This window comes from Cryptosporidium andersoni, assembly GCF_001865355.1.
Source record: "Cryptosporidium andersoni isolate 30847 chromosome Unknown contig_20, whole genome shotgun sequence".
Taxonomy (NCBI): domain Eukaryota; phylum Apicomplexa; class Conoidasida; order Eucoccidiorida; family Cryptosporidiidae; genus Cryptosporidium; species Cryptosporidium andersoni.
In genome coordinates, this window is record NW_027122835.1 from 1 (window position 1) to 20,026 (window position 20,026).

The 20,026-nt window shown below is 32.0% G+C and overlaps 13 protein-coding genes across 13 annotated transcripts; 7 read left to right on the forward strand and 6 right to left on the reverse strand.

Annotated features, from left to right (window-relative positions):
• Positions 1–1,873: 1,873 nt before the first annotated feature.
• cand_023890 (uncharacterized protein) lies at positions 1,874–2,386 on the reverse strand (the record flags this gene model as incomplete). The annotated part of the gene is made up of 1 exon (XM_067212619.1): positions 1,874–2,386. One exon carries the CDS (start codon positions 2,384–2,386, stop codon positions 1,874–1,876), a length of 513 nt encoding a protein of 170 aa, XP_067068660.1.
• A 348-nt stretch (positions 2,387–2,734) lies between these two features.
• On the forward strand, positions 2,735–4,102 carry cand_023900 (uncharacterized protein; the record flags this gene model as incomplete). Its single annotated transcript, XM_067212620.1, has 1 exon — positions 2,735–4,102. The coding sequence occupies one exon, from the start codon at positions 2,735–2,737 to the stop codon at positions 4,100–4,102; it is 1,368 nt and encodes a 455-aa protein (XP_067068661.1).
• A 224-nt stretch (positions 4,103–4,326) lies between these two features.
• cand_023910 (cluster assembly scaffold domain-containing protein) lies at positions 4,327–4,845 on the reverse strand (the record flags this gene model as incomplete). The annotated part of the gene is made up of 1 exon (XM_067212621.1): positions 4,327–4,845. The coding sequence occupies one exon, from the start codon at positions 4,843–4,845 to the stop codon at positions 4,327–4,329; it is 519 nt and encodes a 172-aa protein (XP_067068662.1).
• Positions 4,846–5,238: 393 nt separating this feature from the next.
• Positions 5,239–5,682, forward strand: cand_023920 (RNAse P RPR2 RPP21 subunit domain-containing protein; the record flags this gene model as incomplete). The annotated part of the gene is made up of 1 exon (XM_067212622.1): positions 5,239–5,682. One exon carries the CDS (start codon positions 5,239–5,241, stop codon positions 5,680–5,682), a length of 444 nt encoding a protein of 147 aa, XP_067068663.1.
• A 271-nt stretch (positions 5,683–5,953) lies between these two features.
• On the forward strand, positions 5,954–7,606 carry cand_023930 (uncharacterized protein; the record flags this gene model as incomplete). Its single annotated transcript, XM_067212623.1, has 1 exon — positions 5,954–7,606. One exon carries the CDS (start codon positions 5,954–5,956, stop codon positions 7,604–7,606), a length of 1,653 nt encoding a protein of 550 aa, XP_067068664.1.
• A 232-nt stretch (positions 7,607–7,838) lies between these two features.
• Positions 7,839–8,561, reverse strand: cand_023940 (translation initiation factor 4E; the record flags this gene model as incomplete). Its single annotated transcript, XM_067212624.1, has 1 exon — positions 7,839–8,561. The coding sequence occupies one exon, from the start codon at positions 8,559–8,561 to the stop codon at positions 7,839–7,841; it is 723 nt and encodes a 240-aa protein (XP_067068665.1).
• A 287-nt stretch (positions 8,562–8,848) lies between these two features.
• cand_023950 (uncharacterized protein) lies at positions 8,849–10,858 on the forward strand (the record flags this gene model as incomplete). The annotated part of the gene is made up of 1 exon (XM_067212625.1): positions 8,849–10,858. The coding sequence occupies one exon, from the start codon at positions 8,849–8,851 to the stop codon at positions 10,856–10,858; it is 2,010 nt and encodes a 669-aa protein (XP_067068666.1).
• Positions 10,859–11,051: 193 nt separating this feature from the next.
• On the forward strand, positions 11,052–12,935 carry cand_023960 (SPRY domain-containing protein; the record flags this gene model as incomplete). Its single annotated transcript, XM_067212626.1, has 1 exon — positions 11,052–12,935. The coding sequence occupies one exon, from the start codon at positions 11,052–11,054 to the stop codon at positions 12,933–12,935; it is 1,884 nt and encodes a 627-aa protein (XP_067068667.1).
• A 17-nt stretch (positions 12,936–12,952) lies between these two features.
• Positions 12,953–13,738, reverse strand: cand_023970 (uncharacterized protein; the record flags this gene model as incomplete). The annotated part of the gene is made up of 1 exon (XM_067212627.1): positions 12,953–13,738. The coding sequence occupies one exon, from the start codon at positions 13,736–13,738 to the stop codon at positions 12,953–12,955; it is 786 nt and encodes a 261-aa protein (XP_067068668.1).
• A 252-nt stretch (positions 13,739–13,990) lies between these two features.
• On the reverse strand, positions 13,991–14,872 carry cand_023980 (RNA recognition family protein; the record flags this gene model as incomplete). The annotated part of the gene is made up of 1 exon (XM_067212628.1): positions 13,991–14,872. One exon carries the CDS (start codon positions 14,870–14,872, stop codon positions 13,991–13,993), a length of 882 nt encoding a protein of 293 aa, XP_067068669.1.
• Positions 14,873–15,071: 199 nt separating this feature from the next.
• Positions 15,072–16,443, forward strand: cand_023990 (uncharacterized protein; the record flags this gene model as incomplete). Its single annotated transcript, XM_067212629.1, has 2 exons — positions 15,072–16,354; positions 16,407–16,443. 2 exons carry the CDS (start codon positions 15,072–15,074, stop codon positions 16,441–16,443), a joined length of 1,320 nt encoding a protein of 439 aa, XP_067068670.1.
• Positions 16,444–16,517: 74 nt separating this feature from the next.
• Positions 16,518–17,625, reverse strand: cand_024000 (protein kinase domain-containing protein; the record flags this gene model as incomplete). Its single annotated transcript, XM_067212630.1, has 4 exons — positions 16,518–16,770; positions 16,835–17,103; positions 17,166–17,307; positions 17,375–17,625. The coding sequence occupies 4 exons, from the start codon at positions 17,623–17,625 to the stop codon at positions 16,518–16,520; spliced, it is 915 nt and encodes a 304-aa protein (XP_067068671.1).
• Positions 17,626–17,875: 250 nt separating this feature from the next.
• Positions 17,876–19,983, forward strand: cand_024010 (cysteinyl-tRNA synthetase; the record flags this gene model as incomplete). Its single annotated transcript, XM_067212631.1, has 2 exons — positions 17,876–19,099; positions 19,435–19,983. The coding sequence occupies 2 exons, from the start codon at positions 17,876–17,878 to the stop codon at positions 19,981–19,983; spliced, it is 1,773 nt and encodes a 590-aa protein (XP_067068672.1).
• Between the last annotated feature and the right edge of the window lie 43 nt (positions 19,984–20,026).

The window sequence follows — 20,026 nt, forward strand, 5'->3', positions numbered from 1 at the left end:
CTGGCAGGATCAACCAGGTTACTATCGTACAGCAAGAAAGTCAAACTGACCTCACCGATACCCGCCCCCTCAACGAGAGGCCTCGCTCATAAGGGTTCCTCTAAGAAAAAGGCTCGTCAGGGGAACTAAAGGTGCATTACAGAGTCCGGAGGGTTAGTAGTGACTCAATCGCATATAATTGCATATGTAAGGTATAATGTTCCTTTTGACTTCGGAAATCAACCCTCTCATCCAAAGACTCCAAAGGGAACAAGAAGATAAAAGTTCATCAGGAAATCCTTGAAGTGAACTAAAAAATCTTGAAAACCGATGGAGGGGAAGAGGAAATATCATTGGGTGGTTTCCCTTCCCCGAGGTGGAGAACCCCGAGGGAGGAAACACAACTCTGGACTCGAGAGAATAAGGAGCCAGAAGAGCCTCAGAATGGCAACCAAGCTACATCTAGATATATGTTCCGCTACTCTAAAACACTGAACACCAATAGTAGCGAGACATCGAGACATTGTACGCTCCGCTGACCTAAGAAAATTAACTGTAAAGGAGGGAATATTAAGAAAAACCAACCTTCCCCCTGCCCTTTACATTCCTGCAAACGAAACGAATAGGAGTTAATACCCAAAGAAATAAGTCGCAACTCCTCAAACTAGACGACATTTAAAGGAATATAAAGGGTCAGAAGAGAGGTATAACCCCTCCCCTATGTTAAAAACTAATAGGAAATAAGAGTCGCACACTTAAATATGAAAATCTTAAGAAAACCCTATGGAGACCATAACAACACAACACCTCACCAACACCTAGTTAATTTGACTACTTAAAATAATTAAAGATAATCACTTCATAGGTATATAAAAAAGTTAGAGAGACCAAGTCACAGTCACCGTGTACTTTCCCATATCGAAATAAGTACTAGTAGACTAAAACAAACTGTCAGCTTCACCCGACGTATACTCTGTTACCTGTAGGTTGTAAAGTCTATATCTCGGAAAATATTCTATTCTCTAATTTCTATTAGGCGGGGTGTTTAACAACGTAATAATTTTAAGATAAGCTCTCATTTTATAAATATTATATTTGATTTTGTATCTATCTCCTTGATATTCTTAGCATCTTTTAAACTTAACTTATTGGCCTATAACAAACATAGATATAGTGATTTATACTTAAGACTATCCGTTCTGTATTTAGATTTTAGGGCTACTATTTAATTTTAGCAAGCACTATAATATCTATATTTAAAATAGTTGCCTGAATTCATAACAAATATAAGATGCTAGTCCTAGGTTTATTACTTAATTTACCAAAATTTACCTGTTAATTACCAAGCTTGTAACTCGAATGACATATCTATGAGATCTTTAATTTATGAATTCTTAGTAATTATACCTTTCAATAGATTATTAGTTTTTGTATAGTTAATAAGAAAGTATATTATTCCTTAATAATTCTTTGAATTATAAAATATAAAGGAAATAATTTAGTATCAGTAGTGATTGTATATTCTTGAATATAACTGTTAGTTAAATATTTAGAGAAAAAAGTAGAAAAACTTAGAAATTAATTTCATAGTTCTAAATTTACTTGAAGTATTATACAGAAATGATTACCAAATATAGGTAATCCTTTTTTCTAATAAAATTAATCAACTAAAGAAAATCTATTTATTATTTAAATTACTAAAGTAAAGAAAAAAGAGATGAAAATTCATTTTAAGGTGGTTTCCTAAGCTGTAATTATGTAGTACTATCTATATAATAATTCCATAAAGTAATTATTGAGTTGTTTCATTAATCTTGAAAATATGGCTTTCTAATCTAGAATATTTCAAAGACAACTTTCTAATAAATAATATATTGATTCATATAATTATATCTTAAAGTCCTATTCTGAATGGAAAATCATGGCTAGGAAGATTGTTGATAAAATCACCCCTATTTACAGGAATAAGACCCATATTTATTAGCCTATATAAAATAAAGAGAATACCACCAAGTGAGTACAAAATATAAAGGATACGTTGAAACAAAAATGATTTATTAGTAATATTTTGCAATGGTAGGAAATGCTGCTGTACTGAGAATAAGATTTTAATTGAATTAATTAATGCATAACCAATTATTAATATGCCAAAAATACCTGCATTATTCCCACTCATATACATCATAAAAAAGGTCATCCCCATAGTTTTCAAGGGAATTAATGCAGTACTCCATGCTTTATTGTTAATATCAGTAAGGTTTAAAGTTGAACGAATTTCTAGTAAACTATTTGAATTTTGAATATCTTCATAACATCCAACCAGATTAGTTTGGCACCCTCTATTTCTGTCATTGTTGCGTATACTTTGTGAAAAGCTCCACTTATGATTTACTGGAGTTGGTCTCATACTTAAAAAGCCTGTAAGATCTATCAAATTTAAGGAATCTTGCCAGAGAAGTTATAGTCAGTTTATTGGAGGCACTGGTGGCGGGAGCGTGAGGGACTAATACGTTTTTTTGTGCCTTAGATGTGCGTTTAATAAAAGTTTACATTTTCTATTTACCTTAATTCAGTTGGTACAAATATCATTGATCGATTTTTTGTCTTAAATAATAGTTACTAACTAAGACTTATAATCTAGTGGAACTTAACTTTAAGATGCCTATTTGAGGTTATTTATACTGAGTGTGGCAAAATTACTTGAACTCAAGAAGTGAAATTAAGATCAGTCATACTATTACTTCAGTAGCTAATAATGAGTTCTCGCAATAAAAAACTTGAAAAAGCTATCGAAGTTGGCATTGAAAGGCTACGTATTTCACTTAGAGATAAGGAGCATGCAATCCAAGAACGTTACTTAGAATTGCAAGAGTATGAATATGGGCTTAAACAAAGAGAATCTGACTTGTTGGAATTTAGAAGAGCTTTAGAACAAGAGAAAAGAAGTAATGAGTATTTGCGCATTGTGAATAGTAAGGCAGAAACTATCTTTAACAATGCTATGAAGACGTTAAAAAATAAAGAAAAACAGCTTGTTGAAGGACTAGAAAAGATATGTGAAGAATTTAATATAACTAATTCTATTAATGAAGAGGTTAGTGATGTTACATCTAGAATTGAGTTGATTAAGATATTTATAAGAAATTTGGTAAATAAAGAAAATGAGACTATGAAACTTTTAAAAGAATATAAGGAAGAGAAGTTTGGAATTTCATGTGGAAGATGTAGGTGTGGGTATCCCATGTTTAATTTAGGAGATGAATTTATTGTAACAGAAACATATAAAAGTCCTAATAATTCAGATTCTGTAGAAATGGAGTTTAGATATATGGAATTGGATTGGGAAAGAAGGGCTATCGAACATACAAAGGAAAGTCTAAGACTCCAGAAACTGAAACAAAATGAAATAATAAAAAGTAAAGAAGAGAAGTTATTATCTAAACAGGAAGAGCTTGAGGCAAGGCTACGTGAGGTTAAAAGGATGGAACATTTACTTACAAGAAGACTGAATAATGGGAAAAGGAGATTTAGTTGTCCTAACAACTCTGATTTACCTTCAGGAGATCAACATCAAGGGTTAAAATCTAATATAATTGAGCGAAGAGAAAATAATAAACAAAATTTTAATAATTTTAATGAACAATATTTAGATTCTGATAATAAGTCTCCTGATTTACTTATTGTAGATCCAAGCAATACTTTTAAAAAATTAAGTCAAAATTGTGAAATAGAAGAATCAGAATTATACTCCTTAACTCCTAGTGATAATAATTTATCACCATTTATTAATAGAAGAGATTCATCTATTGGAGGATTCTCTGATGTATACATAGACTGCTGCAGTACATTTCCAATTAATACTGAAACTAATTTTAATGAAACATCCAAATCACCTTTGAGTTATATTACTACTCCTCATAGAGAAAGTTATTTGTCATCTGCTAGAGAGTCAATAGGAAGTGGGGTTATACCACCAAGAATGTCACCTTTGCTTAAACATCAAAGACGTCGTTTAAAGGAGCTTTTATCTGATACAAATGATATCTCTTCATTTTTAAATGAAGATATCGAGAATATATCTTACAAAAACAATGAGATCAAAGAATCTCAAGATATAGAATAGAGTAAATTATAAAGGTACTAGCAAATATATTCCATTATTAATAGCCTAGTATAGTTAATAAACTAATAAATATTTGTTCTTTGTTATAATGGAGTTAAAAGTTCTGTATAGTTCGTAGTTTTTATTTTTTATTACTTACAAAGAAATGATCTTGATTTATATTAATAAGTGCAATTAATACCAATAAAGCAAATTTGTAGGTAGTAGTCTACCAAATATACAAATCACTTAGTATTTGGATTAACTTTATTATCATCTGAATATGATATATTCACAGATGAACTTGATTTATCATCAGAAGTACTCTGTTTACTTTGATAATCCTTGATAGCAAGATGAACAGCATCTTCAGCTAATAAGGAACAGTGTAGCTTGACTGGAGGTAAATTTAAGTAATTAGCTATATCAGTATTCTTAATTTTCAATGCATCCTCCGGAGTTTTACCTTTAATTAATTCTGTAACATAAGATGAACTTGCAATTGCCGATCCACATCCAAATGTCTTGAATTTAGCATCACGAATTATTCCATCTTCAATGGAAACTTGCAGTTTTACAACATCACCGCAGGCTGCTTTACCTACGACTGCAGTTCCCACATTCTTCTTATCAGTTGGAAGGGTGCCAACATTTCTAGGATTACGGAAGTGATCATGTACAGCCTCACTATACATTGCCTTCTGGGCTATTAGTGATAAATGCTGCTTGCATCTAGTAATGCAACTACGCACCACTATCATCATAGATTTAAGTGCTATATATATATATATATATATGTATATACATATAGCCTTTAGTATAATTGTTTACTTGCAGAAAATATAAAAGTTTACCTTGGCTCTTTGTAACAATTAGCCCAAAATAAACCTCGCGGATTCCATCTTTATCTCTGTGGCGGGTTCAATGGTAGTTAGTGTCTTGTATTTGTGATCTGATGGTACTGAGTATCATTCAAATTATAATTCACTGCTTTAACTTTGAAACTAAGGGGTTGAATACGATATAATTCCTATACCTAGTAGAAGAATTTTCCTATATTGTTATTTATATATATTTACTTAGTATAATATTTTGTAAATATATCATCTCTTAGATAGAGGCTGTACACAAACTATATAATTTAACGAAATAAAACTATGAGTCATGAGATATATGAAGTAATTAAATCCCAATCACCAGTATATCATAGACTAAACTATTTATTGTATATTGGTCAAATATACTCGATTATATCTCCAGAACTTGCAAGGCAGTGCTTTAGAAATGCTCGTGAAATATCACGTAAGAAAGTTGCTCGTATTTCATCAAAATCCCGTCATTGGTGGTGTTTAAAATGTAATAGTCACTTGATACCTGGTATATCTTGCGATGTTAAACATGAAGAAAGGAAAAAAAGAAAAAATCTTAACTCTCAACACAGTTACAAAGAAGATTACAAGTTCAATAACCTGGATCAATTGGAAGATCAAAATAACCAGTCTATAGAATATGAATGGATAGTTAATTTAGCTATCAGATGTTACTATTGTAATAAAATCAAGCGACACAGCTTTGTGTCTTGTGATTACCCAACTAATTAAAATGTAACATAGATTTGGACATATTTAAAATGCATATAAAATAATTTAGACTATAAACTATAATCATACCTTACAAAGTAACTAGTAATTTACTCAGTATATAATGTAGTCTCTACTTTTGTAGCAATTAATTAATTTAACTACCAAAGACTTTAGGGTGTAATATTCACATCAACCCGCCTACAGAGATTTATTAGATCTTAACTTTGTGAATTGACTCTTGGGGAAGAAGAGCACTAGTATTCCTTCATATTTAGATTAAATAGCAGCAATGGGTATTATAGAACTGATGGAATTTAGATTTAAATCCAAAGTTATTAAGATTTGTCTTGTTATTGTAGCTTTAGTTGAACAATCTAATGGGATAGTGAGCAAACTACCTTCTGGACTATTTAATATGACAACCAATAAATCAGATATTAATGGGGTTTCTTCAAATAATTCAAATTATATATTGCAAAGTAATATCATACCACAGTATTTCGATAATTCTGATTTATCAGATAGTGGTAACATAAAGGCTATTAAAGATTTCAACTTTAAAGAAGATGGTTTGCCACCTGAATCAGAAATAGTGAAACCAGAGTCTCCAGATAATCAAGATACCTCTATTTTATGTGATGTTGGTGAATCGGAGACTCATGGTGTTATGCAGAGTATTGATTTTGATTTAACTACAGGACAACACAAAGAATTGACTGATGAACTTATTAAAATATATAAACAAGATCCTAAGTTAATTGAAGGTCAGGAGGGGCCCAATTATTCATTGAAAGATAAATTAAAACCTATAAACTTTGAGGATGGCTTAGAAGAAGCAAATTCTCCTGAAAGTGAAAAAAAGGATATGGATAAACAGGTAGTTATACAGGAAATGGTTGATAAAGTAAAAGATGATAATAAAGACTCTGAATTTATTAGAAGATTGGACTTAAAGACAGAAAATTATGAATTAAATATTCCTGATAACTCATTTACTTTTGAGAACATGTTAAATGATAATTCAGAAATACCAGAGTTGAAAAAGCCTGAGAAACCACAAGAAGATGATGTGGGGAATTTAGAGAACATTGAATTAGAAAAAATGAAAGATACGCAACTACCTGAAAACAATATACAGAATGAAAATGTTCAGAAAATAGAAGATATTCAGAGTTTGGAAGATATTCAAAAAGTAGATAATATTGAGAACTCAAAAAATCAGCAGCAGGGAATTACTCAATATTCAGCTAATAATAAAATAAATTTAATTGGATTGGATAACAATTCGGAATTTCTTACTGATGAGAATGAGAGTTTGGTTAGTGAAAATAATCCAAATATAAGGGAATTATCTGCGATAGATAATACTGAGTTTACTACAGTGATGGGTAATAAGGAAAAAGAAGACTCAGTAATTTCCAGCAATGAAATTCCTTCTAATCCTACTGTAGAATTAGATGTTAGTGAAGAATATAAGAATATCAATATAACTAATCCTATAAAGGAGTCTTCATTAATTATTGATAATTCACCACTTCCCATAAGAAAACCAGTATCTAGATTTAATACAGATGGTATCGTTATTGAAGCTATAAAAGAGAATATTTCATCTAAAGGTTTCCACTCTAGAAAAAGATCCCCAAGTTTAAAGTCATCTTTTAAAGCAACAAGGACTTTGCGAAAATTTTTGCTTAATACAAAATCTCAACTTTTAAAGCAACGTGTACTTTCAAGTTTGTTAAGAGGAATGAGATTAGATGACTTAAACCTTTTATTATTTATTACAAAGAAACTTTTGGAGGAAAAGAAGGAAGAAGAAAAGATAGTGAAAGCTATGGCTAGTAATCAAGTCCCTGATAAGCCTCTTCTGGGTAAGCTATGGATTGATAAACAGAAACGAATACGTTCAAGGAGATCGTCTACTTCCTCTGAAAGCAACTAGTCTAATATTTTAGTTAGATAACCCTTACATTATATGGTTAGTGAATTGATAAGAATTCTGGTTGTTAGGTATGAGTATTTCTAATCTTTTATAATCTGGAAGTTGAATATAAGTAGATACTCAGCCTCATGACCAAATTAAGTTGCATATTAGAATAAGTTGAAGTAAAATTTCTATATAACGTTTTATACATATAGTTAATGAGACTAATAACTTCTAGTACCTTTATCTACTAACTAGCCTCGATTTTCACCTTTGAATGAGATTTCACATCAAAGTGAGGTGAAGTACATGAGGATCCATCTAACAAACTACTCATTAATGTCTCGACTTCTTGTATAAGTCCTTGGCGAGCGGATTGATTTGAAAAGTCATTAAACCATATTTCAATTCGAATATTTCCCTTTGTTCCTCCTAATTTATCTACTAATCTTATTCCATTAACTATCGATCCATGTACTAAGCTACCACCTATAAGTGCAAGGACTAGATTATTCCACATAGTATCTAGTTCCCCTGGGTTAACGGAAGTTTGCCAGGCTCTAAAGAACATGTGACCACCATTAGCGTTCATAGGGTCTTCCCACATAGGCTGTATTCCATCCTTAAATAGTATAACAGCATCAACAACACTCCGAGTACCATCAGCAGACTCTCTAATCATCCTTTTCCCTTTGAGTAATTCTGAGGGCTGAGGAATGTGATGCCAAAGCCACCAAAATTGCTGGACTGATGAAAATCTTGCAACAGGTTTTGTTGCATTAGAGTAATCTGCATCTTTCCTTGTTTCTTGATTAAGTTGTTCCCATACAACCCATTCGTGAGACAAGGGCAATGGCTTGGTCATCATTTCAGGTGAGATTTCTACATTACTGCAGATCTTAGGAAGAACCAAATTTGGTTCTATAGACTCATTAAATGACAGATACTTCGATACAACCTGCCCTTCAGTCATCAATTCTTTAGGTTTTGTTTCCTATTAATAATTTTAGTAAGTTTCAGAGAATTTGCAACTTAATCCCCACGGAGTTACCTGTTAGAGAGGCGCGTCTTGTCCCCGATATCGCGACCACGTGGCAAATAGACTGAAGAGGCGCTCTAAAGACTTGAAACTCTAAGCTCCTGCCCTTTAAGACCTGATAGGGAAGTAATGAGAAGATAAAGTTTACTCAGCTTAAGCTTAATAAAGATGAAATATTTTATGTTAAGGTCTAATTTTGGCCCTTAAGTCTCATTAAGTTGATGAATTGGCTTATTAGCTGGGGTGTATCGTGCTCACAGGGAGGTTGTAAAGAGAATCAAGATGGTTGGTTTGTCACTTCTTTCACAAATAATGAGGTCTTGGCTAACGAGCTTAATGATAGTAGTGATATTGTAGATTCAATAAATGGATTGAATTCGAGACCAACTAATTTGACTACTTGGGGTGTTTGGGACTGCGATCCTATTCATCCTGGTATTAATGGAAATGCTAATGATCAAAACTCTACTAGTATGAGTGGTACTAGCTCGTTCCCTCCTGTATTTTCGATTTTCCCTCTACCTCCAATACCTCCAAAACGTTCTGCACCTGGATGGATAACACATACAATTGGTAAACAATTTCAATGTTCAAATACAAAATCTCCCTACTTTTTTGGCCTTCTTGATGGTCATGGTCATTATGGAAAAACAGCATCTCATATGGCTGCTTATTGTATATCACAAACATTATATGAACGGATGAATTCTTCATCTCTAGATAATAGGATTTACAACTTAGAATATATTCTTGAGGTGCTTGATGAAGGTTTTTCCTATGCTCACAAGAGCATTATTGGAGCGAATGTGTCTAGTGGGAAGGATTTTGGTACTACTTGTATAGTTGTGGGAATTATGGGATCTTATCTAGTAACAGCTAATTGTGGGGACTCTTCAGCTATATGTATTATTCCAAATTCTATTCAAAATAATCAGAAGAAAGCTGAAGTTGATCACATTTCTGATGAAATTTCAAAATCTCTCCCTGAATTACCGACTCCAATTACTTTGAATAATTCTTCAGTAAAAATTTCAAATTATCATGGGATATACTATTTGTCTAATCCTCACTGCCTTTATAGAAAGAGTGAGAGGCAGAGGATAGATCAAAGTGGAGTTGGTAAAGTGGCCTTAGGAGATTATGGAATGCTGAGGTTAATTCCAGCTTATTTAACATATTCTCAAGCTAGAGACTTGGGTTTGAGTATATCTATGAGTAGATCTCTGGGTCACATGCATCTTTCTCGCTGTGCTTTGCTACCTATTCCGGATTATCAGGTACTAAATATTAGTGAATATCCTCCCAAAAGAGAATCTGTTGAATCTTTGAGAGCAACAAATAACAAGGAAAGGCAATTTAAAAAAGAAGATGAGAAAATGGTAAGTTTATCTGAAGTTCTCGTTGAGGAGAGTGTCATAGCATTGGGATGGGGATATAAGAATAGTAGGAACTATTATGAACAACTACAAACTGAAGATATAGCACTTGATTGGAGTACTGAAGATGAAAGTTATGACAATGTAGATACTTCCACAGTAACTAATGAGATTCCGAATGATATGTATGTTGTACTGATGTCTGATGGTATTAGTGATATACTAGATGGATTTACAATTGCCGATATTATTGTTAATGCACAGGATAAAGATCTCCAGGATATTGCAGCTGAACTTACAGCAGAGGCTGAACGTAAGAGGAGATTTCACAATATAAGAGCAGATAATTGTACTGCAATAGTAGTTAAACTGAGAAGAAATATGAGTGCCGAAAGTATTCCTAATAATGCCTCTTCTAGTAAAGATAAAATGACAGTGGTTAAAAGACTAATTGATACAACAAAATCATCTCTTCAATCAGAGTTTTCATTAAACCGTAAAGAAAGTCTTAATTTATATGACCCTAAGTCAGTTGCTACTTCTAGCTTTGTATCACCGCTGAAGCCTTCATCAAACTCAGCCATGCTTCAATCTCCTTTTTCTTTTGTGGATCGAAGTGCTCATATATCATCTGCACCACATTCTGCATCTACTTCCTTGAATTCTTCATCTCCAATTAGACCATCCTTCAAGGCTCCAGATACCTCTTTATGTAATTTGCAAGCTTCTACCTTTTCCTTGCATCGTACATTGACCCCTGTACACCGTAGACGGCGTGTAGTTGCTGCAACTCCTTCACCTCTACGTGTAAAATCTTGTAAAATGCGTGATACTCCTATTATACCCAGCAGTTAGCTGTATATTTATTTTATATTGATATGCACAGAACTCTTCGATATATAATCTCTTATTATCTATATCAGAAAGTGTTACTGATACACAATATATTTTATATTGGCGCAAATGGCAAGAATTGTTTGCCTGTTTTCCGAGAAGTATAACTTCGCAAGAATGTAATTAGTTTTCTTTTAAATTATCATTCTGTATAATGTCACTTAATTTCTGTCAAGAGTGTCTCCAAATAAACTCCTTAAATTGGTCTAATGAAAAGTTCCTAGATAAAGATACCACCTGTTACAACTTGGAGGGCAATTCTAACTTATTAGGTACTTCTTGGAATAATACTAAGAAACCTATGCACATTAACGTGGAGTTTTTGCCTAGATATATTGGGGTTGAGAAGGATAGGTTAACTGTTTCTCATAAGGGCAGAGGTTCTCATTTAGAAGTAGGCACAGTTCAATCAGATATACCAATCCCAACAAATTGCCAAGTATACTATTTTGAAGTATTGATAATAGAGTCTCAGATTCAGGCAAGATGTACAATCGGAATTGCAACTAGATACTATTGGACTAACAGAGAGCCAGGGGCTGATAAAGCCTCAATAGGGTATAGAGGAGAAGATGGAAAGAAAATAGTGAATGGAAATAGATATGAATCTTTTGGTCCCAGTTTTGGTAAAGGTGATACTATTGGATGTGGAGTTGACTTTAATGCTAACAGTGTTTTTTTTACTTTAAATGGAAGATTTATTGGTATTGCAACTGATGTTTTAGATTGTGTGGACTACTACCCAACAATAAGCCTATACCACTCTCAAGATATAGTTTATGCTAATTTTGGATCTAAGAATTTTGCTTTTCACCTGAAGGAATACATAATGAAGAATTTGATGATTGACTTAAATATCATTTCTCAGGTTAAAGTTGATTCTGGTACACTAAGAGAATTGATTAGAGGTTACTTACTTGTAGAGGGTTTTCAAAAAACACTAAAGATTTTTGATGAAACCAGCAAAGCTACTATTACAGATGAGTTATCAGGAAAAAAGTCGGATATAAAAAGTGAGAAGCTACCTATTAATCAAACAAATAACATATATTACTCAGAATTGTTAAATTTATCGCTTATACAAGAGTACTATGAAGGAAATACTGATAGTTCTCAATTCCAGATGGAAATACTTGATTCAATCTCTTCTGAGAAACTTGGAAAAAGTGGTAATGAAGAGCAACATATATGTAAGGGGACGAGAGAAAATTATCTTGTACGTAGAAAGACTGAAGAGTTGTGCAATAGACAACATAAACCAAATATTTCGGTAAATAAAATAAAAAGTGAAGATTTTGGATTTCTAATAGATGTACATTTAGAAGTGTCTTTGAAGATCCGCTCTAGTATAAGAAATTATATTTTAAGTGGTAATATCAAAAATGCTCTAGACTTGATTGGGAACTTTTACCCTGAAATATTGGATAAGAATGAGCCAATGACAGCTTCAATAATTCTCCATATCCAGAATGCAATAGAAGAATTTGCAGAAGATGTAAATAGAGATTTCAAAACTTCTGATCAAGGTCTCTCTGTACTTTTATATTTACAAAACTACCTAGGTGATATTAACTTGAGAGAAATGTTTGATAAACGAAATATAGTCAATAGATCAAATTACAATTTATGTTGTATTGAGAAGATGATTGATGAATGTTGCTTTTTATTTGCTTCAACTGATATTATAGATGAAAATTTTCTTCTTAAAACAAGGAAACGATGTTTAAAGGCTATAATGCAAGCAATGTTCTATCTTATTCTAAGAGATGTATACAATAGTAATATACCACGTCAATTAGCTATAAACAAGAAATCTAGTGAAGTGATTGAAAATAAACTAAATTTTTGCGAAGACTCATGGAAACCTTGTCCTTGGTCTCCTATTGAGACTTTAGTTAGATATATTGTTGCTACTCGATTAGACATTAAGAATAAGAATTATGGAAGAGGAATAGCCCCAAATCCTACATTACTATGCTTTGCAACTCCAAAAGTGGTTAAGAATAATGTTTTTAATGAGGAATTTCAAATATTATAGAAGCTTTTGTGTAAATTTTAAGATTGGCTAGTCCCAGTAACCGTACCTGTTGTAACTGTGACTATATTTTCATGTTTAATGAAATTTAAGTGATCTTTTACTTGATATTCATGTATACTTTGAAGTTTATTCAACTCTTTTCCATTCAGTACTTCTAAGTTTACTGTTTCATTTAAAGCTGATACATCTCTAGATATTTGTTCCTTTATCTTATCTGCAAGAAATGCAATTGACTGTATTTGAATAAGCAATTTCTTATCATTTCTAGCCATTTTGTGAAGCTTTTTTAAGTTATTGTCAATTTGATATAGTTGAGCTAGAACATCTGAGTGAAATATTTCAATATTTTGATCAGTTGTATTCTCTGTATCACTAGGTTCATTGTTGGAAATAGAATCTTCAAAGGTTTTCTTGGGAAAATTAGTATTCTTCAGATCTCCATTATCTATAATTTTCATTACTTCATGAATTTTATTTCTACTATTTTGATTTCCTAAAGTTTGGTTGGTATCTTCACTAAGGTTTCTTGTAGCAATAGATGCAATAGCTGAACCAGTGCTTTGCTTATGTTCAGGGTATGAGATTGAGTCTTGAGTATTCATATTTATAGAACCATTGTTCAAACGACTTTCTTTCCCAATGTCAACCTTATGATTTGTTGAATTATTTATATAACTATCTGTAGCACTGTTATTTCCCATAATTAACTCCTTTGGGTTCTTAAGTTCAACAGTTTCTGTTGAGATTGCAGAGTTTGTTCGATATAAATAAACAAGAAATAAAATCAAATTTATCTTTTTCATTCTAAGTACCACTACTTGATGTTTAGTAAATAGATATTAATATAGGTAGCTTAGGGGTCTGTTTCAATGCGTGCGTGTGTGCACTGTGTAGACACACTTTATATGACGGGAACCTGCAACATTATCTAATTGTTCCCTACATAACTTTAAGTCACTTTTAAAGCAAATAAATATATAAATTATAGATGAAATAGTAAAGTGAATACTAAGGATAATTTACAAAATTTAGATAATCCTTTGCTAATTGCCAAACTAGTACGGAACTGCACTTTGTCTATATGAAGATCCTCTAGGATATCTATCACGTGTGGAGTGACCACGAAAATGCCCTCTATTATTATATGAATGTTGATATTGATCAGAATATTTTTGTTTATCACTTCTGCCAGGTCTTGAGTTCGCTTTATATCGATTCCTATATCCTCCATGTGGCCTTTGCTCTCTTAAATAAAAATCTGAGTTTCTATATGGAGCACAATACGATTGATTAGACTGTCCAGATATTGGACTTTTTTTAGATTTTGTCCAGGTTTCAGAGCCACGTGGTGGTCCCTTACCCCCACCGAGTCTTCTGGGTAGCCAATTTTCAACGGTTCTACCTCTTTCAACATCTACAATAACTTTCCTGCCATCAATAACTTTGTTAGAGTATCTATAAGCTTCTTTAAGAGATGACTCTGATTCATATTCAATAAACGCATAGCCTTTAGATTGACCATTTAAATCTGTTATCAAACATATTTTTTTAATTGGACCATAAGTCTCAAATTCCTTACGCAAGGTTCTTTCTGTTGTATCATAACTTAGTCTACCAACAAATAAAGTATTATATGGATCATCAGTCATATCTGAAGAGGTATTTCTTGGGTCATATTCCCTTATTTTTATCTGTAGTTCCTCGTTATAAGTAGCTAATTTTATTGCACGCAACTTTTCACGCTTTTCACGTGGACTCTCAAATGGAGTTATAATAGGGGGTAATCCCTTGTCAAATATACCTTCTATACTGTGTATTAAATCTGCTATACCTTCGTACTTTCTATGTGGTTTTGTTTTGACATTTGGTATATAAGGCAGAGGTGGTCTAGCTTGAAAGTAGCATAATAGATCTTCTGGAAGTCCCACTGCTGACATCCTAGTAGTTTCAAAAACCTAAAGTCCAATAAGTAAAGTACCAAAAGTACTAAAATGATCTTTGTAATCTTTTCACTACTTTTCTTTAGAAATTTTAAGGTAATGCATTTACGTTAGTGCCTTAGCGGTATAGGTGTGTCTGTAACTTGTTACTTTGTCAAAATTATGGAAAAATGATTAAGAATCGCAAATTTACATAATGTTAGTACAGCAGGATGATTGGTTATCAAAACAAATACAAACTTTATTTAATTTGACTAAGGGTAAAGCCACAAGAGAGGACTTAGAGTTGAGCTTAAGGAAATATGAAAATCTAGGTAAACTTGAACTCCGAGCCTATACTTCACCTTATATAGATATGAAGAACTCTAAAAACACAATATTCTGGTGTTCTAATTGTTTTATACCTAGAGGTACTTTACTCTTATCTAATGATCCAATTGGATGGTGTATCTTTGACAATACTTTATCCAGAAATTACACGGGAACTTTAGAACTGTGGAAATGCATTTTGACGATATGCAATGAAGACTTATTATTATGTAAAAAAATGAAACTGCTTTACCCACGCAATAAGAAGGATATAAATAATATTATTAAACATAATAAGAAACTAGGTGTTCCAAAAAGTATTATTGAGAGGGAATGGGAATTGGTCAGTAAGAAATTCACATATAAAGACAAGTCCAAAATCTCCTTAAATGAGGCTATCAGGTTATATTTAGTCGTTAAATATAATCAAATGGGTGTCCATATATTACCAGAAGCATGGAATTCGCCATTTAAGTGGTGTAACAGCTTTGGTGTGAATGCATTGTACTTTGATGCATCATTCTTTAATCACTCATGTTGTCCAAATGTTTCAAGATACTATATTGGAACTACAGTGGTATTTTATTCAATGAGAAATATTGAAAAAGGAGAACCTCTTACAATTTCATATATAGAGAATGAGTATTTAAGAGAACCACTTTGGATTCGCCATGAGGAACTCAACTTTAGATGCTTTTGTGAAAAGTGTACTCTTGAAGAGAATTTCCAAAGCAATTCAGTGTCGAGAGAAGCTGAAAATTATGAAAATATATTTCATGCATCTAAAAAGAATAATCCTAGGAAGACTTTACTTTCAAAAGAGCACTTAGACATTTTAAATCAATTAAGCTGTCTTCAACGTATAAAAATTATAAATGATATACTATTGGATAGTCATAGGATAAGAAGTAAATTAATTGAGACTGAAAAACAAATACTTATTGATATACTAGTTTTAGATTATATTAAGACAAAAAGTTATCATTCTTGTCTATATTGGCTAAAGTACAACATAAATAATAGTGTATGTAAAGATGAAAGTCTAATTCCCTTATATATAATGTATGCAATAATCCAAATTAATACTTTTAAGTCTACTCAATACTTTTATATGGCAATAGAACTTTTCAAATGTTTATTTGGAGGTCATATTAAATTTTTTATGAAGAGGTATTGGGCTGATATAAAGTATATTGTAAAACTCATGTATAGAAATTTTAAGAGAGGAAAAGAAAAGATCGCAATTGCAAAACATTTAAGACAACTATCAAACTATATCAGAATACTATTTCGATTTTATAATAGATCTATTGATTTCAACTTTATTTCTAGACTATTTCAAAGTAAATGTAGAAATCCAAGGGTGAGAATAAACTTCTTTGAAACCGTTCACACTACCTAAACGCTTGCTTTCATCAGAAACTAAAAGACTCTTTATAAAATTTTCTGCAAGTATTAAGTCTTTGTTTATATCAGTTCCATTTGAATATTTTAATTCCCATGGAAAAATTATTGAATCAGGAGAATTATTTATCCTATTTAACTGCTGCTCATTTTGCTCTGGATGATATCCGAATGGCGGAACCCTAAGAAAAAAGAAGACAGTTCTTAAATTTTGAAATAAACAAGAAGAGATATATAAGTACTTACCCAAACAATAATTCATACGTCAGTATTCCTACAGACCACCAGTCAAAAGGAAGCGAATAATTTGGTTTAACTACACATATAATTTCTGGAGGCATTGTATGAAATGATCCACAAAATTGTGTTAACCGTTCATCTTTCTCAATAAAACATGACAAACTCATATCAATAACTTTAATTTGTCCTGTATCCTCGTTAAATATAATATTATTGCATTTAATGTCCCTATGTATAATCCCTATACTATGAAGAATTCCTATTGCCTCCACTAACTATAATAATCATAGTATTTTTAAATATACCAGGACACAGTTCAAAGTATAAAGTAACATACCTGTTTAATTATACTTTTGATACAAAGAATGTCAATTTCTTTATTTTTAATATAAATATGTAAAGGATCTCCTAATGCATAATCCAATACAAAACAAATGTTGGAATTTCCTTGATCATCTTGCATTATAAATGTATCATAACTTTAAGGAATTTAGTTTAATATTTAAAATATGATAAAGGGAAATTGAAATCTCGATATTAACTTACAGGTAGATTAATTGAGGTACCGAATTCTTTAATACTACACAGTGATGATAAATACGCTCCAGTACTTTACGTTCATTCCACACATTGCTTGGATTAATTATCATATCTTTCCTATACATTTTGAGTGCAATTTTAATATATTCTTGACTATCTTTATGTTTCCCACTTGCACAGTAAACTTTTGTTTTCTTGTGTGTATAAATATTTCTTATTAGTTTAATATCGACAATCTTCTTTGATGGGATCTTCATCACTAAAGTTTAGGAATTTAGGATTCAGGTAGGTTTTGATCACCTAAGTCATTATACTTAATTTTAAAAAAGTAAAATTTTCTTTATTTTTAACAATAATCTAATAATTGAGAAGAGTACCCCAAGATCTCACAATTAGGCGCCAAATTTGGAAAGACGTGATAGATCCATGACAAATTTTTATTAGGTAGCTGGCTAGTTATTTAGTGAAATTTTGAAGTAATTTGTAAATTAGTCTATTTACTTGAAGATGGGAATAGATGCAACTGAAAAATTACCTGTCTGGATTGCTCCAACTAGATGTTTTTCATTACCTTTAGCTGAGGATGATGGAAATAAATCTTCTAGATGCTCTTTTACAACAGGATTAATTTTGAATAACAGTTTAACGGCAGGGAAAACAGAATTTATTCCGGTTAATGGGAAACGCATAAACTGGTATGCATGTGGACCTACAGTATACGACTCGGCCCATTTGGGTCATGCTAGAACTTATGTAACCTTTGATATAGTGCGTAGAATATTGGAAGATTACTTTGGCTATGATGTATATATGGTCATGAATATAACTGATATAGATGATAAGATTATTAAACGTTCTATTGAACAGAAGAGAGATAACTTCTTAGATTTAGCTCATGAGTATGAGAAGGAGTTTTTTGATGATATGCATGCTTTAAATGTAAAGCCTCCAGATATGATTACACGGGTTTCAGAATTTATACCGGAGATTGTGGATTATATATCGACAATAATATATAGAGGCTTTGCTTATGAATGTGATGGAAGTGTGTATTTCGATATTAATACATTTAGATCAAAAGGACACTTTTATGGTAGAATGGAACCAAAAGGTGTGGCAGATGAGAGTAAAGTATTACAGGGAGAAGGAGATCTGGGAGAACATTCAAAGGATAAAAAAAGCCCTCTGGATTTTGCCTTATGGAAAAAGGCGAAACCTGGTGAACCATTTTGGGACAGTCCTTGGGGTAAGGGACGACCTGGGTGGCATATTGAATGCTCAGCTATGGCTTCAAATACGTTGGGATTTCCAATTGATATTCATAGTGGGGGAATTGATCTAAGGTTTCCTCATCATGATAATGAGCTTGCTCAGAGTGAAGCTCATTATGACCAGCCTCAGTGGGTAAATTACTTTTTACATTCAGGTCATCTACATATAAATGGAGCCAAAATGTCTAAAAGTCTTAAAAACTTCACAACAATTAGAGATACTTTGAAGGACTACTCACCAAGACATATCCGTATGTTATTTTTGCTGCATAAATGGGACAGTCCAATCAATTTCTCCCCAGAAACATCTCTCAAAGAAGCAATAGCTGTAGATAAGGTCTTTATAAACTTTTTTGCTAATGTCAAAGCAAATTTACGAATTTCATTTATAGAAAATCCTCTTAAACATGATATAGAGGAAGAAAAACTTAGACTGGCTACAGAATGTGCTGCAGAGAAGGTAAGTTCTATTAACTAGTAAAATTAACTGATATTTATAGGTGTAATAGACACAAGTAGTGCAGTATCTATCACTATCTTGTGTAATAAATTAAATTACCTACTGATTAACTTATATTGCAAGATTCCACTCCCAGAGTAATTGATTATGTAGACTCTGAGGCACTAAGAGCTTGCAAAATTCACAATGGAAAATTATATTACATTTTTGAAGCTTGAAGAACTTCATAAAGGTGCAGGTATTTCCAGACATCATTAGTTTATAAATAAAATATCATGATTTTTATATACTTTCTCTTTTTCTATCGATTTATTTTTGTTTTATTATATATTTAGATTGATAAACAATTACGAGATAATTTAAATACTTCAGAAGTAATATCAAGCTTACAGTATCTCGTTTCTGTTGCAAATTCATATATGAATTCTAGAGCTAGTAATAAAGTAGTATGTCCAATTTTGAGGCGTTGTGCAAGTTTTGTATACAAAATTCTGAAAATTATGGGCCTGTGTTCAGATGATACTGAGAAACTCAACTATGGAGATTCAGAAATATGTAGGGATAATTTAGAGGAAACCTCTTTTGCATACATTGACTTAGTTGGAGATTTTCGTCAAGAAGTTAAAAGTGAAGCCATTAAATTGATTAATCTCTACAGAAATCAAAAGAAAGCTATTCCTAACCAGGATAGAGATGGGATATTGCCAATTTTTTATAATACTTTAAATGAGCTAAATGAATCAGCAAAAAGATTGTTAGCTAATTGTGATGATGTACGAGATATCCGTCTACCAAATTTAAATGTAGAAATGGAAGATAGACCTGATGGGACATTTGTATGGAAACCTATGCAAAAGACTCCCAATTTAAATACTAATAGGTGATGGGATTAAAATATGGTGAATTTCGTCTTTAAGTTTACATAAT